The sequence below is a fragment of the Microcebus murinus genome, chromosome 19 (assembly GCF_040939455.1).
Source record: "Microcebus murinus isolate Inina chromosome 19, M.murinus_Inina_mat1.0, whole genome shotgun sequence".
Taxonomy (NCBI): domain Eukaryota; kingdom Metazoa; phylum Chordata; class Mammalia; order Primates; family Cheirogaleidae; genus Microcebus; species Microcebus murinus.
In genome coordinates this window covers 22,649,785-22,667,762 of record NC_134122.1, presented here as the reverse complement: position 1 = coordinate 22,667,762, position 17,978 = coordinate 22,649,785, and the positions used below count along the sequence as shown (strand labels likewise).

The following is a 17,978-nucleotide window of genomic DNA, read 5'->3' as shown; positions in this document are numbered from 1 at the left end:
GGAGGCCAGGCGAGTGGAGGCGGGAATGAGCTAGAGAGCGCCGGGTGCAGCAAAGGAAAAGCGCCCCGGGGTTAGCTTGTGGCGAGCCCGTGCAGCTGCCCGCTCCGTGTCCACGTGGCTGGGGCGGGGCCCTGCCGGGTGTAGGCGTGGCCCGGCCTGGCGAGGGGTGTGGCGACCTTAGAGGGGCGGGAAGAGGGCGTGGCTCGGCCGGGAGAGGAGCGCGGCGAGCACGGCAGGGGCGGCCTGTGGGCGGGGCGCGCCAGGGAAGGGGCGTGGCTAAGTCGGGTGTGGGCGTGGCAAGGCGTGGCGCGGGCAGGCGGGCGAGGGAGGAAGTCACGTGGGCGTGCGGGCTCACATGACTGGCCGCACGATGGACCAGCGGCAGGCGGCGGCAGTCGCGGCGGCAGCTGAGGCGGAGGTTGACGGGGAGGCGGATCCCGCGGCGGCAGGTAAGGCGCGGGGCGGCGGCGGGCCCCCACTGCCCTCGGCGCGGCCCGGAGCTCTTCGGCCCCAGCCCTGGCCCCTCGGCTCGCCTCCTGCCCCGCGCCGGCCGGGTCCGCGTGCGCCTGCCCCTGGTCACTCTGCTCCTTCGCGCGCCGGGAAGCCCGGGCCGCGCGGGGCCGGGCCGGAGCCACCTGTCTGGGCTGACGGCCGGTCGCGTCTTCCCGGGACTTTCGGGGACTTCCCCGGGACGGTTCCTCCCCCGCCGCCCTCAAATCCCCCGGCGCCCCGCGCTTCAGAGGCGGCTGTGGCCCGCGCCGGCCACGCTGAGCTACAGCCCTGGGGGACCATTTCCCCCGGACTTTGGGCGACTTTCCCAGCTACCTCCCCCTTTCCAGCGTTTGGCTCCTTTTCAGCTGTGTGGTCTTGGGCCGGTAATTTTACCTCTCAGGACCTCTTTTTTCTCATCTGTGCATAGCTTGTATTCTCTTTAAGGGATTTTGGGCTAATGCGTAGGAATAAACATGAAAAGGAATGCACGGGGATGCTCCTTATTGTCAGTGTTCCTTCATAGGGACCTCCTAACCATAGGAGAATACGTGTAGGTGGATGTTGGTGTGAGTTGTGGTTTCTTCTTGGTGGAGGGGCACAAGGTTGGGGGACTCGCCCTGAGGAAGTCTGGCAAGGTGTCCCCGAAGAGGCTATTGATTGAACTGCTTTCCAGAGGGTTGGTAGACAGGTTCTTCATTAGGGAGAAAAGGCAGAGGGAGTGACAGTGAAACTCTAGAGTCGGGAAGGCATTGCATTGGGCTTAATTGACGTGAAGGCGTAAGGGGAAGCATGTGATGGCTCTTGCTGGTTAAAACATTGTGTTCATAAGGTCACCTATTGGAGCCCACTGTGTGGACTCTTGGCGGGACCCCTTCCATGGGGTCACTTGGAATGGGAAGTTGTGATTGGATCAGAATGCTTGTACCTCAGCTTTTAAAGCAATTCAGAGTCTCTGGAGGTGTTTCAGGGATGTCTTCTTTGCAGATAGAGGGACTGCCATAAATGTTTCATAAGGGACTTACCTAATGGCTGCCATTATGGTGTGATTTATGGCTGTCTTTCTGGGAGACTGCCCTCCCTTTGACATCCCTTAGGTAGTTGGCCTTCCTTGGGGGCAAAGGTGATTTTATCAGGAATGCTAATGACATCCACAGACTTTAGTACTCAGACCCTGTAGCACTTAATTTACAAAACACTTTCCTTTCCAATAGCCAGGTGAGTCTAAAAGTGGAGTGCACAAACTTAGCCTGTCATTTCATTCCATTTGAAACCTGGCGACCATCCTGGTGGGGAGATGAAGTGGTATAGCAAACATTTTTACACTGGGAAAACTAAAACCCAGAGGTAAGTAGTTTGCCCAAAGTGGGCAATGTTAAGAGAGTGTGTCTTGGGAACTGTGGTTGCATGAGCTGGAGTCAGAAAAACTAAGCCTTTGCGAATGAATTTTGTCCAGACACTGTGTGTCTTAACTTTTACAAAGGTTGATTTGACTTCTTGAAGGAGTTAATTGTGGTTTACGTGTATATAGCAAATTTCCTCTTCTCTGGGGTTCTGTCCACACAGCCAGAGCCCACCAGTAATATTCCTGCTTGGGTTCCTCTGTCTTTGCAGTGCCTTTGGGTTGCCAGAAAAAGTTGCACTCATCGTAGTTTTTCATCATTAAGTGTCTCATTATATTATAATTCTTTGAAGGTTAAGCTGTGAATGCTTTATAGGGTAACTCTTCTTAAAAGCTTAACCATCAGCCGGCGCGGTGGCTCACGCCTATAATCCTAGCACTCTGGGAGGCCGAGGTAGGCGGATTGCTCAAGGTCAGGAGTTCGAAACCAGCCTTAGCAAGAGCAAGACCCCGTCTCTACTATAAATAGAAAGAAATTAATTGGCCAACTAATATATATAGAAAAAATTAGCTGGGCATGGTGGCACATGCCTATAGTCCCAGCTACTCGGGAGCCTGAGGCAAGAGGATCACTTGAGCCCAGGAGTTTGAGGTTGCTGTGAGCTAGGCTGACGCCACGGCACTCACTCTAGCCTGGGCAACAAAGTGAGACTTTGTCTCAAAAAAAACCCAAAAAAACAAAAAAACTTAACCATCAATTAATTATGTAATATGTGGACGAACACATTTTCTTTTTAAAAAAATACAGAACCTTATAGAACAAGTTAAAGTTCCACCTCAAATGCAGTAAAATCCTCCCTTAACTAGAGGGATGACAGTTATTTTCTGTTTGGGTTGGATCTTTTCAGTTCTATTTTTATATTTTACACACGTGTACTCAGAAAATATGTATCTCCTTGTGTGTATGTACCCATGTTTCCCTAAGGTAGTGAATTAGTTTTCTGTTGCTGCTGTAACAAATTACCACAAATTTAGTGGCTTAAACAGTACAAATTCATCATCTCACAGTTCTGGAGGTCAGTAGTCCAAGATAATTTTTACTGGGCTAAAATCAAGGTGTCTACAGGGCTGTGCTGCCTTGCGCTCTAGGGGAGACTCTCTGTTTCCTGTCCTTTCCTGCATCTAGACATTCCTGCATTCCTCTTCCCAGGGTCCCCTTTCTCCAGCAGTGTTGGGCCACATCTTTCTCATGCTGCTTTCTCTCTGGTTCTCCCTCTCTTTTCTACTACTTCCACTTTTAAGGACTACTGTGATTACATGGAGCCTACCCGTATAATCCAGGATAATCTCCCTATTTTCAGGTTGTTTGATTAGCAACCTAAATTTCATCTGCAACTTTATTTCCACTGCAACTTTATTTTCACTTTGCCACGTAACATAATATATTCACAGGTTCCAGTGATTAGGATGTGGACATCTTTGTGGGGATTATTCTGCCTACTACAAATAGATATGCTGGGAGTGGAATTGGTGGGTCATAGGATTTGCACATTTTTTGTTTTAACAGATACTGACAGATTATCCTCTATGGTGGCTCTTACTAGTTTATACCTAAACCAGCAATGTATTAAAAGGATCCTTTCCCCATAACCTCATCAACATTAAATACCATTTTTAATTTAATTAATTACATTTATTCATTTTATTTCTGGGAAGAGAGAATCTCTGCCATGGGCTGAAGGTGCTCTTTTTTCCAAATACTGTTTTTTAAAATTCACTTCAGACTTAGAAAAATTAAGAGGGTGTTTTCATTTTTGTTTTAATTGGCATTTCCTTCATTGGTGAGGTTTAGTTTCTTATAATTTTTCCTCGTATGGTCTCTCTGACTTGACTGTTCATGTCTTTTGCTCATTTTCTTATGGGGTTGTCTTTTTTCTTATTGATTTGTAGCAGTTCCTTTTGTATTTTGGATACTAATCCTTTGTGGATTGTGTTTTTTTTTTTTCCTTTGGAGACAGGGTCTCCCTCTGTTGCCCGGGCTGGAGTGCATTGGCATCATCATAGCTCACTGCAACCTCAAACTGCTGGCTCGAGCAATCTTCCTGCCTCAGCCTCCTGAGTAGTTGGGACTATAAGCACACACCACCACACCTGGCTAATTAAAAAAAATTTTTTGTAGAGATCAGGTCTTCCTATGTTGCCCAGGCTGGTCTCGAACTCCTGGCCCCAAGCAATCCTCCCACATTGGCCTTACAAAGTGCTGTGATTGGCTGGGTGTGGTGGCTCACGCCTGTAATCCTAGCACTCTGGGAGGCCCAGGTGGGCGGATTGCTCGAGGTCAGGAGTTCGAAACCAGCCTGAGCGAGACCCCCGTCTCTACTAAAAATAGAAATAAATTAGTTGACCAACTAAAAATAGATATACAAAAAATTAGCCGGGCATGGTGGTGCATGCTTGTAGTCCCAACTACTCGGGAGGTTGAGGCAGTAGGATTGCTTGAGCCCAGGAGATTGAGGTTGCTGTGAGCTAGGCTGATGCCACGGCACTCACTTTAGCCTGGGCAACAAAGTGAGACTCTGTCTCAAAAAACAAAATAAAAACCAAAAATAAAACAAAGTGCTGTGATTATAGGTGTAAGCCACTGAGCCTGGCCCCTTTGTGAATTTTATATTGAAAGTATAACTATAAAAATATCTGATTGACCAGAACATTCTGTTCCCTGACTGTGCCAGATAAGAGTTTATTTCAGAGCCTATTCTGAGGTTATAAAACTCAACGATTGTGACATACAATAAGAATGGCAAAAGTGAGTGTGCTGTATGTGCTTGATCTTCTAAGCTGATTTTTCAGGATTTAATAATACACTGATAAAAAAGTATACAAGTTACCACTGTGTATCATAGCTCTGCATTATGTAATCCTATGGACTGAATTAGTCTTTAGAACAAGGGAGAATCATGCTTCATTTGTGTTAGTGTGGCTCATTTGATGGCATTCCATACGTTCCATTCACTTGGAAGCTCCAAGCAGGTTGTCTGCACAGCCTGGGGATAGTGCCTGGTGTTGTCTGGTCAGGGCCCAGGGCCGCACTGACCACCTGGGCCCACGCTGCTCTGGCCGGGGCACTTTACACTGACCCTGGGCTCTCCGCACTCCTCACCTACGGGCCCTCGCCTGCTGCCTCTTTTCTTCTCTGGTATATACATTTGTCAAAATCCATTGAGCTGTCACTGAAGATTATGCATTTTATGGTGATTAAATTATACCTGAAAGTGTTGTTTGCATTAAGGAAATACCTTTTGGTCCACCCCCTTTCCTCTCTGTGACATGTACTTTGTAAACTCTTGAGGGCAGAAACCTCCTTTTCTTTACATCTGGTATCTAGAATAATATCTCCTACTTGGAAGAGTCTCAAATATTTGAATAGAATTACATTTTTGTCATTTTTTGAAAGATAGTATCACATTTTACTGTGATAACAATGCGAGTAGTTCCCCCCTCCCAATAGTTTTTGTTCTTGGTCTTTAAGCCCTCTCCCTCACTGGCATACACATACACAATTTGCAAGGTAAAATGTGTCAATTTGAAGAAAGAGGAACTAACTGAATCACTATTATGTAGAACAGACTTAGCCAGAATTTGTGGTTAGCAAGAAAGTGATGTGTTCCGGGTGGGGGAATTCTGTTTTGGTATTTTTTTTTTTCCTGAGAAAAATACCGCACAAAAAAGGATGTTTAGCCCATCCTATTTGCTGAGGTGGTGGGCAGAGACTGGGGGCGATTGCGTTGCTGTAGAGATGTGTGCAGCCTCACAGGACCTGCTGCGTCTGTTCAGAGGAGCCACCCAAGGTGATCAATACCGCGGTGGTTGCAGGTGGGAGGCCCAGACCCTCAGATATGTGGAGAACGTGGTAACTGGTTGCATTGCAGAGTGAAGGAACGATGTAGCCCTCTGAAGAGCTGGAGTGTTGTCACACATTGCACATTTTTGTTAAAGCATCACTAAAAAATTATAACCAGACTTAAGGGGTAGAAGTTCTTTGTGAAAAATGCTTTTGGGGAAATACTGGTATTAAAATATCATGTAGGTCCCTTTTTTGGGTGGACCCAGGAGGGGCTGAAGAGTATGTTTTGTGGAGTTAAGCTCTGGGAGAGTCCATTCTTCATGCTGTTTTCTGTTGTAGAACGAGTTTTACTGTTTCTGTTGTGCATAAGGAGGTGTTTTGGTGGGGGTCTTTTAGCTCCCTTAAGAATTTTGGAGTTTGTGTGTTAAGCACATTTAAAGTGAAGTTACATGAAGTTTGATTAACTCCAGGAAGCTCCATATAGATTGGAGAGAGTTGGGGTTAGGTAATACTTCTGAAAAAGTACAATTATGTTATTTTCAATGAATCTCCCCAAAATGGATTTGTGCTGGTGTCTACTAGGAGCCTCATGAATGAGTTGTGATCAGACCTACTAAAATTTTATTGTCGTATGTGAATTGGTGCTTTGAGAAAATTTTGTTATGTAAGTAATATAACCACAAGTACACATATCTTATAAATAGCTGAATCACCCATAATTCCACCACTTTAACACAGCTACTGCATTTTAGTGTATTTCCTTTTTCCTGTGCATGTGTTTTTTATGTAGTCACCATCATAGTGTAGTACATTTTTATAATCAGTTCTTTTCAGTGTAGACATTTTTCTATGCTGCCGAATAGTTTTCATGATTTTCTACTTAATGTTTCCATAGTAATACATCAAGGAATATAATATTTTTGCTTCCAAAGTGCTAATGTTATTAATATAAAATTTGAGTTAAAAGATACTCTTGCCACGTTTTCCAGAAAATGATTCTTTAAATGGAATCAGTATTAAAAATTGTCATAATTATGGAACTTGGTCCAAAAGACAAAGTCTTTGTCACCCGCCCCTCCCTGCCCCAGGTCACCTACCAAACTAGTTCTGAGCCCTGGAGGCAATCTCTGTTATCAGTTGTGTGTGTGCACCCAGACTTTTAGTAAAACAAAATTTTTAGGCTTTTAGGGCTCGAGAGATGTCCTTAGATGACCTGAGAGATGTTCTGTTCGATAACCTTCTTACACAAATCTCAGAACTGGGTTCCTTCACCCTATGAGGCCAGCCAGAGAAAATATATACTGTTTGATTCCAATTTATGCACATTTCAAAGACATATTGACTTACACTCTGTTGTGTAGGGACACACACAGGGGTGATAAGACCGTGAATGGAAAGCAAGGAAAGTGCCGGGAGAGTTAGGCTAGTGGTCCGTCTGGCAGGAGGAAGGGGCTCTGAACTGTAAGGGATGCAGAACATGGGGACTTCTGGGGTGATGGCTGTCTTTAATTCTTGACCTGGATGGTGGTTACACGTGTGTTCAACATGTAACTTTGTTTACGTGTCTATAGCAGTTTTATACCCCTTTCTGTATGTTTCATAATATGAAATGTTGGGGAAAACCTGAGTTGGCAGGCACAGGTGGGCACAAGGGATCCTGTCTTAAGATGGTTGTGCAGGAATATTAGTACCCTGTAGCATTCACTCTCTAATTTGTATTGGATTTTCTTGGAGGGAGGTGTATTTACAGTGGAGTATGTTTTACTGTACCAGTGGTCACTCCTGGCGGAGAATCCTACAGTAGGTCAGTAGGATGTCTCCTGGCTTCAGCTGTTTATGAGGCATCTGAATTTTGTTGGTTCTGGCCTAGCACTCTGTTAAGTCTAGCTGTTTTGGGGGCCTCTGGGAAGCACAGCTGGAAGGAGGACCCGGACCCTCGGGGCCTCTGGCATCTGTGGGAAGCAGGAGGGATGTCTGGGAATCAGAATTGTTGTTAGAAGCATCGGTTTGGTAAAAGTAATCTGCTGTCAGGGAGAGTCAGATGATATTCATGACTTAGCACCGTCAATTATCTTTAGAACTGAAATTTCACCTCCTGACGGCTGAGAAATTCCAGTCCAGGTGGGGAATGGATTTGTCTTTCAAGATTTGGCCACTTACTGCTGGTGTTTTGCACCAAAGGGAGATTGAAAATTGCATTTTCAGCCCTTTGGAGTCAGGAAGGTCTGTGTGTGCGTGTGCAGTTCTTTATCGCAGGGTGGCACGTGCACGGCCTGTCTTCCTCCGTAGGCTAGATAGGAAAGCAGGCTCTCTTGGGAGTTTCTGCAAAAGTGTAAAATTTAATTGTGTAGTATGTGGGTGTGCTTTCCCCTAAGGTGGGCTACTCAGTGAGTAGAAAGTACTCCCATCTGCTTCTCTCCTGGTGGGATGGATTTATGGGAAGGTGCCTGTGTGCAGAGCAGTGGAAGGAGAATGAGTCATGCTGGGTCCCTGCTCTGTCAGAGCATGGCTTGTTATGCCCTCCCTGCCCCTTCAGGGCCTTATATGTGAACAGCAATCCTGGGAAGTAAGCAGTCTTACCCATACTTTACCGATGAGGAAACTGAGGCACAGAGGTTTGGTAACTTGCCCATGTCTACACAGCTGGTAAGTGGTGGCACCAGGACTCAAATGCGACCCCCCTTTAGGATTTGCTTATGGCGTCCTTAACCATTCCTAGACTGGACTGTCCCTCTTTATTTGGTTTTTGTTATAGTGAGATAGTTGCATATGACCATTCTTATAAACGCCACTGAAGACTTTTGTGATATGCCCTGTTTTTCTTTTCATAACAGGAATACACTTTAAAATTATGAATGAGGATGTAAGGAAAGAGCATGAATTCAGAATGTGGGTTGTAGGGGCTGAGGTAGTTTTGTGGGATAAGGGTTACTTGTCCAGTTTGAGTTTGGGTTTAAGCTCTGCAACACATCTACTGAAAATATTCGGTTCAGTCTGGGCAGCAGGGTGTGGAACAGAGTCTGTTTCCAGTTGAGTTGAATGTAGTGTCTCCTGAGGTCCCAGCTCTCAGAAAACAAATCACTTCATGAGTTCTATGAAGCACAGGCTGAGTTCCCTTAGCTAATTAGGATATTCAGAGTGTCTTAGTTCCCCGATCTTGGGGTTTTGGGGCATATAGACACCAGATGAGAATCTAGCCAGCCTTCTTTGCATGGAAAACTAGGTCTCCAAATTTAGTGCACATTTAGCTGTGGGGGAAAATCTGACGAAATATTTCTCTTCCTGTGACATTCTTCACAGTTCCTAATTTGTTCTTGCTGACTTCGGAGCCTTACGTTTTCTGGTTGATTAATTGCATTCCTCGTTGTCTGCCCTTCAGGCAGTGGGGAGACTGGGAACCTGCCTTGTTCTTTGTGATGCCTATAGCAGATCAATACGTGTTTGTTTAAATGGAGGTAATTGTACCACGTGGTTTACAATGTCGGGTGACAGTTTAGAGTCTTTGGGGGACCTGATTCAGTTGTGGATGCAGGTCCTCATTGAGGCTTTGCTGGGATTAAGACAGACTTGGTCCTGTAGGATATTCTGGAATATTTTCACTTTCATGTCGGCAGAGTTACTTTCAGACTGAGCCAACCAGAGCCAGGAGGAGGGTTTGGTGGGGGGGAAAGCCAAAAGAGATCAAATTTAGTTAAATAGAGACAAGGATTCTTTTTGGAAGTTCCAGCTCCTACTTGGTAAGTTATACCAAGATTTCCCAAATTTGTTAAAATAGTATTCCTTTTAAACTCTGGAGAAAGTTGTTGGGCCTCCCCACATATAAACATTACAAAAATGAGACCTAGGAGGTGTTTTGAGGAATAAACTGAAGTTGAATGGGCCCTTTTAGAAGTGGCTTTGGTGGGATTTGTGGAGAAGTGGGGGGGTCCGATAGCCCTGTGTGGGCGCCACTGAATCTGGGAAAATTGCCTGTGAGGTGACTGTTTTCGATACTGTGCTTCAGTTTGGTGACATTTTAAGCAAATGAGTGATTTTTTTCCCTTCTTGTGGTCTGGTCTCTTGCATCTCCCATGTTGTTCTTGTGTGTGTGGGTGTGTGTGGGTGCACACGCATGGGGTTCACGTGCAGTTCCCTGGGTCTCAGGACGGTTCATGGTCTGTTTGTGATTAATCGTGGAATCTTGGGAGTGGTTTGGTTCTTGATGAGAAGAAGATGCCATCGTCACATCGAGGAATGAAGCACTTTGGGGCACAGTCACCCTGGTCAGCAGCCCACTGGGTGTGTGGTTTGCTCTGGGAATTTGGCATCTACCATACAGGCCCAATGAAAGAAAAAAGCTCAGGCCTTTGGGCCCTATGCTAGGAGCTATCAAATTTTCTTTTTTCTGTTTTTTTCTTTTTGAGACAAAGTCTTGCTCTGTCACCAGGGCTAGAGTACTGTGGCGTTGGCCTAGCTCACAGCAACCTCAAACTCCTGGGCTCAAGCAATCCTCCTGCCTCAGCCTCCCAGAGTGCTAGGATTACAGGCATTCGCTAACACACCCGGTCCCTGTCATGTTTTCTCTTTGAATTCTTGCAACCAGAGAGTAAGGTAGATGGTCTTGTTCTCATTTCAGAGAAGGGAGAGCCGAGTGCAGAGATGTGAACTACTAGTGGACAGTCACAGACCCATCTGGGATTCTTGTGGGGACCATGGGCCTCTGGCCCCACCTTCTGCTGTCAGTGTTTGTGTGTGCTGAGTGAGGCTGTGGCGGGGGGGGGGGCACCCAGCTCTGTCACTGGTGCATGGCGGGTCAATCTGCCAGCTAGGCCTCCAGTTTTTGCCTCTTCAAAATGGGATCTCAGTATCTACTTAGGGTGTATTTAGGATTAAAGAGGTGTTATATGAAGCATCCAGTAGACTTTAGACATAGATGCTTCGCTGGTAGTGGCTCTTGCTTTAATGGGGAGTAACACTGCACCTGGCTGTTCCTGCCTGAGGGAGATGACTGAGTCCAGGGAGAGGAAGGAGAAAAGCATCGTATTGAGGGGACTTGGTTTGTTTTGGAGCATGAAAGGGCTGCTTCCAGTCCTCTGGGCTTGTAGCTTCGTGGCCACATGGACCTCAGGGAGGTGCCTGGGATGCTGAGTGTGGCCACTTGATGTTTCTGTGTCAACATCAACAGCTGGATGTTTTTACCTGCACCTGAAACCAGCAGAGGACCTTATAGGTGGATGATGTTTTCCTCTCTTAGTAGATTAGATAGCTTTATTCAAAATTTAGTCATTTGTGTTCCAGGCACAGTGCTGGGGTAGAAAATAAAAAAAAAATGAGTTTGTGTTCACAGGAACTGGAGAGAAGACGGGGAATCCATCAAACACTTTTTAACAGCTATTATGAATAATGCTGCTCTGAACATTCATATGTGGATATATGTTTTATGTAAATATTTTCATTTCTCATGTGTGTGTAATTAAGAGTAGAATTGCTGGGTTCAATATTGTAACCCGTGTGTAACCTTTTGGGTAACTGCTAGACTTTTCCAAAGCAGCTGAACCATTTTACATTCCTGCTGGCAGTGCATGAGGGTCCTAATCTCCGCCTCCTCACTAGCACTGGTTGCTTGTCTCTTTGATTATAACCATCTTGGTGGGTGTGAAGTGGTTTCTCATTGTAGTTAGGCATTTTGTCATGTGGCAAGTCTTCAGCATTAGGTAATTTGTCTTTTTTTTTTTTAAATTGAGTTGTAGGAATTCCTTATATATCCTAGATATAATTCCCTTATCATTACATGATTTCAAATATTTTGTTCCATTATGTAGGTTGTCTTTTCACTTTCTTGATGGTGTCTTTTGCAGCACAACAATTTTTAATTTTGATGAAGTCCAGTTTATCTATTTTGTTCTTTTGTTGCTTGTGCTTTTGGTGTTATAGCTAAAAAGTTTTTTTCTAACCCAAGGTCATGAAGATTTACTTCTGTATTTTCTGCTTAGAGTTTTGTAGTTGTAGCTCTTATGTTTAGGTCTGTAAACCATTTTGAATTAGTTATTGTGTGCGGTGTGTGAAAGGATCGGGCTTCATTATTTTGAATGTTGTCCATGATAAAACACATTTTGGGTGCTCATACTATGTGCTGCAGCCATGCTAGGCAGTAGTGGGAGATCAAAGCTCCCTAAATGAGTACATGTTTTAGTTTGGGAGAAACTCATGAAGAAGACAGGTTGAGGAGGGCTCAAAAAGGAGACTCAAGCCAGCCCTGAGTGTGAGGGAAGGATCGGCAGGCTCCAAGTTGGCTCAGGAGACGCTTCCCTGTTGAAGTGGTCTTTGAACTGAGCTTGGAGGCTGGAGAGGGCTCAGTTCAGAATTCTCAGCTAATAAGTACCAGAGGGCTCAGAGGGACGTTATGAGACTGTTTATTTGTACTTGGCTTCAAGGTAAAATCACTCAAGCCATTGCAGGAAGATGAACCGTGTTCTCTCACTACGTTGGTCAGTTGTCCATGTGGTGCATTGCAGCGTTACATCATCAGCGTTTTTCTGTTCTTTTGGGGAAAAGTAGATAGGGCTGAGAATTGGCAGAGAGGCCGTGGTGGAGGAGGGAAGATTCTGCCAGCGTGAGGAGGTCATGCTCAGGACTCTTTGCCGCAGGGCCTGCTGACAGCGTCCTGTGTCAGCAGCTGTCGCTTCGCTGTGGCTCACTGAGGCACAGTTACCAGCTGGGAGACCCAACGTGAGATGTGTTGGACAGTGTGGCAGTCACGCCAGTCCTTGATGAAGTTCTGTGGCTTTCTTGCTCATGCAAAGTAGGTTCTTTTCATTCCTTCAGCAGCTGTTTATTGAGCATCTGCTATGTGCTTGGCACTGTTCTTGATCACTGGGATACTGACTGTGAACAGAACAAAGACCTGCTCCTGTGGGGTTGTGTTCTGTAGTGGGAGATGGACGCCGCTCAGTAGATGTAATAAGTAAATGACATATGTTACAGCGCTGTGGAAAAAACCGAGAGCCTGGGGAAAAGCTAGGATGGGCAGGAGGTGATGATGCAAGTGGTGATTGTCACTGAGAAAACTGTCACCAAGAAGGTGATGTCTGAGCTGAGGTTCGAAGGAGACACAGTAGCTGGTCTGGTGGATATCTGGAGACAGTGGGTCCCTGGCAGAAGGGACAGAGAGTACCAAGGCCTTATGGCAGAGATGCCCATTGTATCTAGGAGACAGTGAGGAGGCCAGTGTGGCTGAAGAGGAGTGGGAGGGGAGCAGCAGGAGGAATGTTGCTGGGCAGAGAGAGAGAGAGAGAGAGAGAAGAATATCCTGGGTGTGGTGGGTTTGAGGAAATTCCGCATTTCTCTCTAGATTGCTGTTTGATCCCAAATGAGGAAGCTAAAATGTTAGCTTTTCCTTTTTCTGATGCTGTTAGGATACATTCAGTAGATCATCAATGTAGCACTGTAGTGACTCTTTGAAGAGGGTTTCTGAAGAAAGTCTTGTTTGATACTTTTATGTTGGTGGTGTAGTATTGTTCATATAGGTATGTAAAAGCCATCCAGAAGTATCTATTAGCAGGGGAAAAATGTGGAATTCTCTAGGAATTGATCCTAGGAATAGGGTAAAAAAAAAGGCAGCAAAATATTGTATATATGAGATTGTTCTTCTTGCTCATTGTAATGGTGAAAAACAGTTAATAGGAGAATGGCCAAGTGATTTTTAGTTTCATTCCTAAGGTATGCAGTTACCACAGGTAACTAGTCTTAATAACTTATTAGGAACATGGAACAGTGATTGTAATGTAAGGGGGAAAATCAGTATAAGATGGTGAATTAATTGATTGTAACTTAGGAGGCACAGGCCTACCAGAATGAGAGAAAAAAGGGACAGAAAATACTGAGTGTTGGCTCTTGTGTGAGGCAGCTGGGACTCTTGCTGGTGGGAGTTTAAATTGGCTCAGTTGCTTTGGAAAACTGGAAATATTGACTAAGCTGAACATATGCAGATCCCATGATCTAGCAATTTCACTTTGAGATACATTATGTACCCAACAGAAACGTGCACATATGTCCACCAAGAAGAAGCATGTGCTGGAATGTTCATAACAGTACTGTGCATAATAGGAAAATGCTGGAAACTACCCACATGCCCAGCAGCAGAAGGGTGAATGAATAAATGGTGGCATATTCACATAGTAGAATCTGTAGCAGTGAGAGTGAATAGTCTACAGCTACATGCAGAAATGTGGATGGATCTTTCAGGCCTATTGCTGAGGGAAAGAAGTCAGAAACAAAGGAGCTTACTGCTTGGTTGTACTTATATATTTATAGTATAAAAAGAGGCCCCAAACCCTCCATAAGAGCCCTGAGGTGTTAGAAGTCAGTGGTTATCCTTGGGGGTACTGACTGAAAGGGAACCTGAGGGAGTATTGGGTGCTAATTATGTTCTGTTTCTTTATCTGGGTGGGATACATGGGTGTGCTCAGTTAGAAAATTCACTGAGCTGGGCAGTTTTGATATGTATACTTTTCCATGTGTATGCTATATTTCAATATAAAAAGTTAAAAAACTAATGGAAAAAAGGAAATATATATGCTTATAAATAAATATAATATTTATATATGTTTTGTGAAGATGTTTGTAGAGAAGTATAAAGACCTGCCTGGAAATGATACCTGCCCACCCTAGGATAGCAGATACTTTGGATAAGGAAGGGTGGTGGTGGTGTGCATCTGTGACATTTTATTTATGAAATTAAAAACCAAAGGTAAAATGTTATCTTCAGCTAAATCTTGGTGGTAGATACATGGATTCTGATATTTTCTGTACTTTTATTTATGTTTGAAATATTTCACAATTAAACCAAATATAAATGCATTTAAAAGGTATATAGGGAAAAAGATTGGATGGGGAAAAAAACCAATGTTAATAGTGATTAAGTGGCCAGCAATTGAGGCATTTTGTGTTGATTTTTACAGAAAATTTGACTGAAATGTGGTTATGTGGAAACATGGAAAGCATGCTTGATATTTAAAAAATGGTCTACAATGCAGAAAAACATTTGACAAAATTCAGCACCCTTTTATGGTAAGAACTCTTAACAAAATAGGCATAGGTGGAACATACCTCAAAATTATAAAAGGCATATATGACACACCCACAGCCAACATCATACTGAACAGGGAAATATTGAAAGCTTTCCCACTGGAACCAGACAAGATTGCCTGCCCACTGTCACCACTTCTATTTAACACAATGCTGGAAGTCCTAGCCAGAGCAATCAAGCAAAAGAAGGAAATCAAGGGTATCCAAATGGGGAAAGAAGAGGTCAAACTATCACTTTTTGCTGACGATATGATCTTATATCTAGAAAACTCTAAAGATTCTGCCAAGAGACTCCTGGAATTGATAGATAAATTCAGCAAAGTCTCAGTTTACAAAATCAATGTACAAATCAGTAGCTTTCATATATACCAGCAACAATCAAGCTGAGAATCAAATAAAAAACTCAATACCCTTCACAATAGCAATAAAGAAAATAAAATTCCTAGGAATGTTTAAGGAGGTGAAAGACCTCTACAGGGAGAACTATGAGACAATGAGGAAGGAAATTGCAGAGGATGTAAACAAATGGAAAAAAAAAACAACAAAACATTTCATGCTCATGGATTGGCAGAATCAATATTGTTAAAATGTCTATACTACCCAGAGTGATTTATAGATTCAGTGCAATCCCCATTAAGATACCAACGTCATTTTTTGCAGATCTAGAAAAAATAATTTTACACTTTATATGGAACCAGAAAAGAGCCCAAATAGTCAAGGCAACCTTAAGCAAAAAGAACAAATTGGGAGGCATCATTTTACCCGATTTCAAGCTATACTACAAAGCTATAGTAACCCAAACAGCATTGTACTGGCACAACAGTAGAGACATAGACCAATGGATCAGAACAGAGAACCCAGATATAAAACCATCGTTGTATTGCCATCTGATCTTTGAGAAAGCAGACAAAAATGTATACTGGAGAAAAGAATCCCTGTTCAATAAATGCTGCTGGGAAAACTGGATAGCCAGCTAAAGACTGAAACAGGATCTGCACCTCTCACCACTCACAAAAAATTCACGGTGGATAACAGACTTAAACCTAAGGCATGAAACGATAAGAATTCTAGAAAAAAATATTGGAAAAACTCTTATAGACATCAGCGTAGGCAAAGAATTTATGAAGAAGACCCCCAAAGCAGTCACAGCAACAACAAAAATAAATAAATGAGACCTGATCAAATTAAAAAGCTTCTGCACAGCCAAGGAAGCATTCATGAGAGCGAATAGACAACCTACAGAATAGGAGAAAATATTTGCATGCTACACATCCGATAAAGGGCTGATAATCAAAATCTATAAAGAACTCAAGCAAATCAGCAAGAAAAAATCAAACAACCTCATTAACCACTTTGGTATGGTGCTCACCAGCCATGAAACCGTGCCCACAGCCAGCACTCATAGTCTGCATGACAGTTTGTGCTGTGCATTGACGACGAATCCATTTTGCTCTTGTGTGATGAGGAAAGCTTTAAAGCACTGAAAGCTTGTTTTACTTTACAGGCAGCTTTACTGGTAATGTAAATCAGAATAGGTAACATATACATATATGTTTTCATTATGTTATTTTTAAATGTTCACAATTTTATTATTTTATTTATTTATTTTATTTCGGCATATTATGGGGGTACAGATTTTAAAGTTTCAATAGAGCCCATTTCCCCGCCTCCCCCCACAAGTCTGAGTCTCCATCATGACCATCCCCCAGATGGTGCACATCTCACTCATTATGTATGTATATACCCGCCCCCCTCCCCCTCCCACCTGCCCAATACCCTATTACTGTAGTACCTATGTGTCCACTTAGGTGCTACTCAGTTAATACCAGTTTGGTGGAGAATATATCTGGTGCTTGTTTTTCCATTCTTGGGATACTTCACTTAGTAGTATGGGTTCCAGCTCTAACCAGGAAAATATAAGATGTGCTATATCACCGTTGTTTCTTAGAGCTGAATAGTATTCCATGGTATACATATACCAAATTTTATTAATCCATTCTTGGATTGATGGGCACTTGGTCTGTTTCCACAGCCTTGCAATTATGAATTGTGCTGCTATAAACATTCGAGTGCAGGTGTCTTTTTTGCAGAGTGTCATTGGATCATTTGGGTAGATGCCCAGCAATGGGATTGCTGGATCAAATGGTAGATTCACTTGTATCACTTTAAAGTATCTCCATATTGCTTTCTACAGAGGTTGAACTAGTTTGCAGTCCCACCAGCAGTGTAGGAGTGTTCCTCTCTCTCTGCAACCACGCCAGCATTTATTGTTTGGAGATTTTTTGATAAAGGCCGTTCTCACTGGGGTTAAGTGATATCTCATTGTGGTTTTGATTTGTATTTCCCTGATGATTAGAGATGTTGAGCATTTTTTCATATGTTTGTTGGCCATTCTTCTGTCTTCTTTAGAAAAGTTTCTGTTCAAGTCCTTTGCCCACTTTTTAATGGGGTTATTTGATTTTTTCTTCCTGATTTTTGTGAGTTCTAAGTATATTCTAGTTATCAGTCCGTTATCGGATGCATAGGATGCAAAAATTTTCTCCCATTCTGTAGGTTGTCTGTTTACTTTCATGACTATTTCTTTGGCTGTGCAGAAGCTTTGTAGTTTGATCATGTCCCATTTATTTATTTTTGTTGCTGCTGTGATTGCCTTTGGGGACTTCTTCATAAACTCTTTGCCCAGGCCGATGTCTAGGAGAGTGTTTCCAACTTTTTCCTCTAGAGTTCTAATAGTTTCATACCTTAGGTTTAAGTCTGTTATCCAGCATGAGTTGGTTTTTGTGAGAGGTGAAAGGTGTGGGTCCTGTTTTAGCCTTCTACAGGTGGCTATCCAGTTTTCCCAGCACCATTTATTGAAAAGGGATTCTTTTCCTCAGCGTATGTTTTTGTCTGGTTTGTCAAAGATTAGATGGCTATATGAGGATGGTTTTATATCAGGATTCTCACATCTGTTCCACTGGTCAATATTCCTGTTTTTGTGCCAGTACCATATTGATTTAATTACTACAGCTTTGTAGTATAGTTTGATATCTGGTATATTAATGTCTCCCATTTTGTTTTTGTTGCCTAGAATTGCTCTTGATATTCGGGGTCTTCTTTGGTTCCATACGAAGCGTAAAATTAATTTTTCTATATCTGTGAAGAATGCTGATGGGATTTTAATAGGTATTGCATTGAATCTGTAGATCAGTTTGGGTAGTATAGACATTTTGATGATATTGAGTCTGCCGATCCACG

The 17,978-nt window shown here is 43.4% G+C and overlaps 1 protein-coding gene across 3 annotated transcripts in view; it reads left to right on the top strand.

The window, feature by feature from the left end:
- Positions 1-309: 309 nt before the first annotated feature.
- The window catches only part of SNX8 (sorting nexin 8), a 45,946-nt gene continuing 28,277 nt past the window's right edge, over positions 310-17,978 (top strand). For 2 of the 3 annotated variants that reach the window (XM_075995241.1, XM_012758964.2), the window contains exon 1: positions 310-449. In XM_075995241.1, coding sequence (XP_075851356.1) covers positions 356-449 — 94 coding nt within the window. In that variant the 5' untranslated portion in view covers positions 310-355. The remainder of the gene's footprint in view (positions 450-17,978) is intronic. The other variant, XM_012758967.2, reaches the window with a different exon arrangement.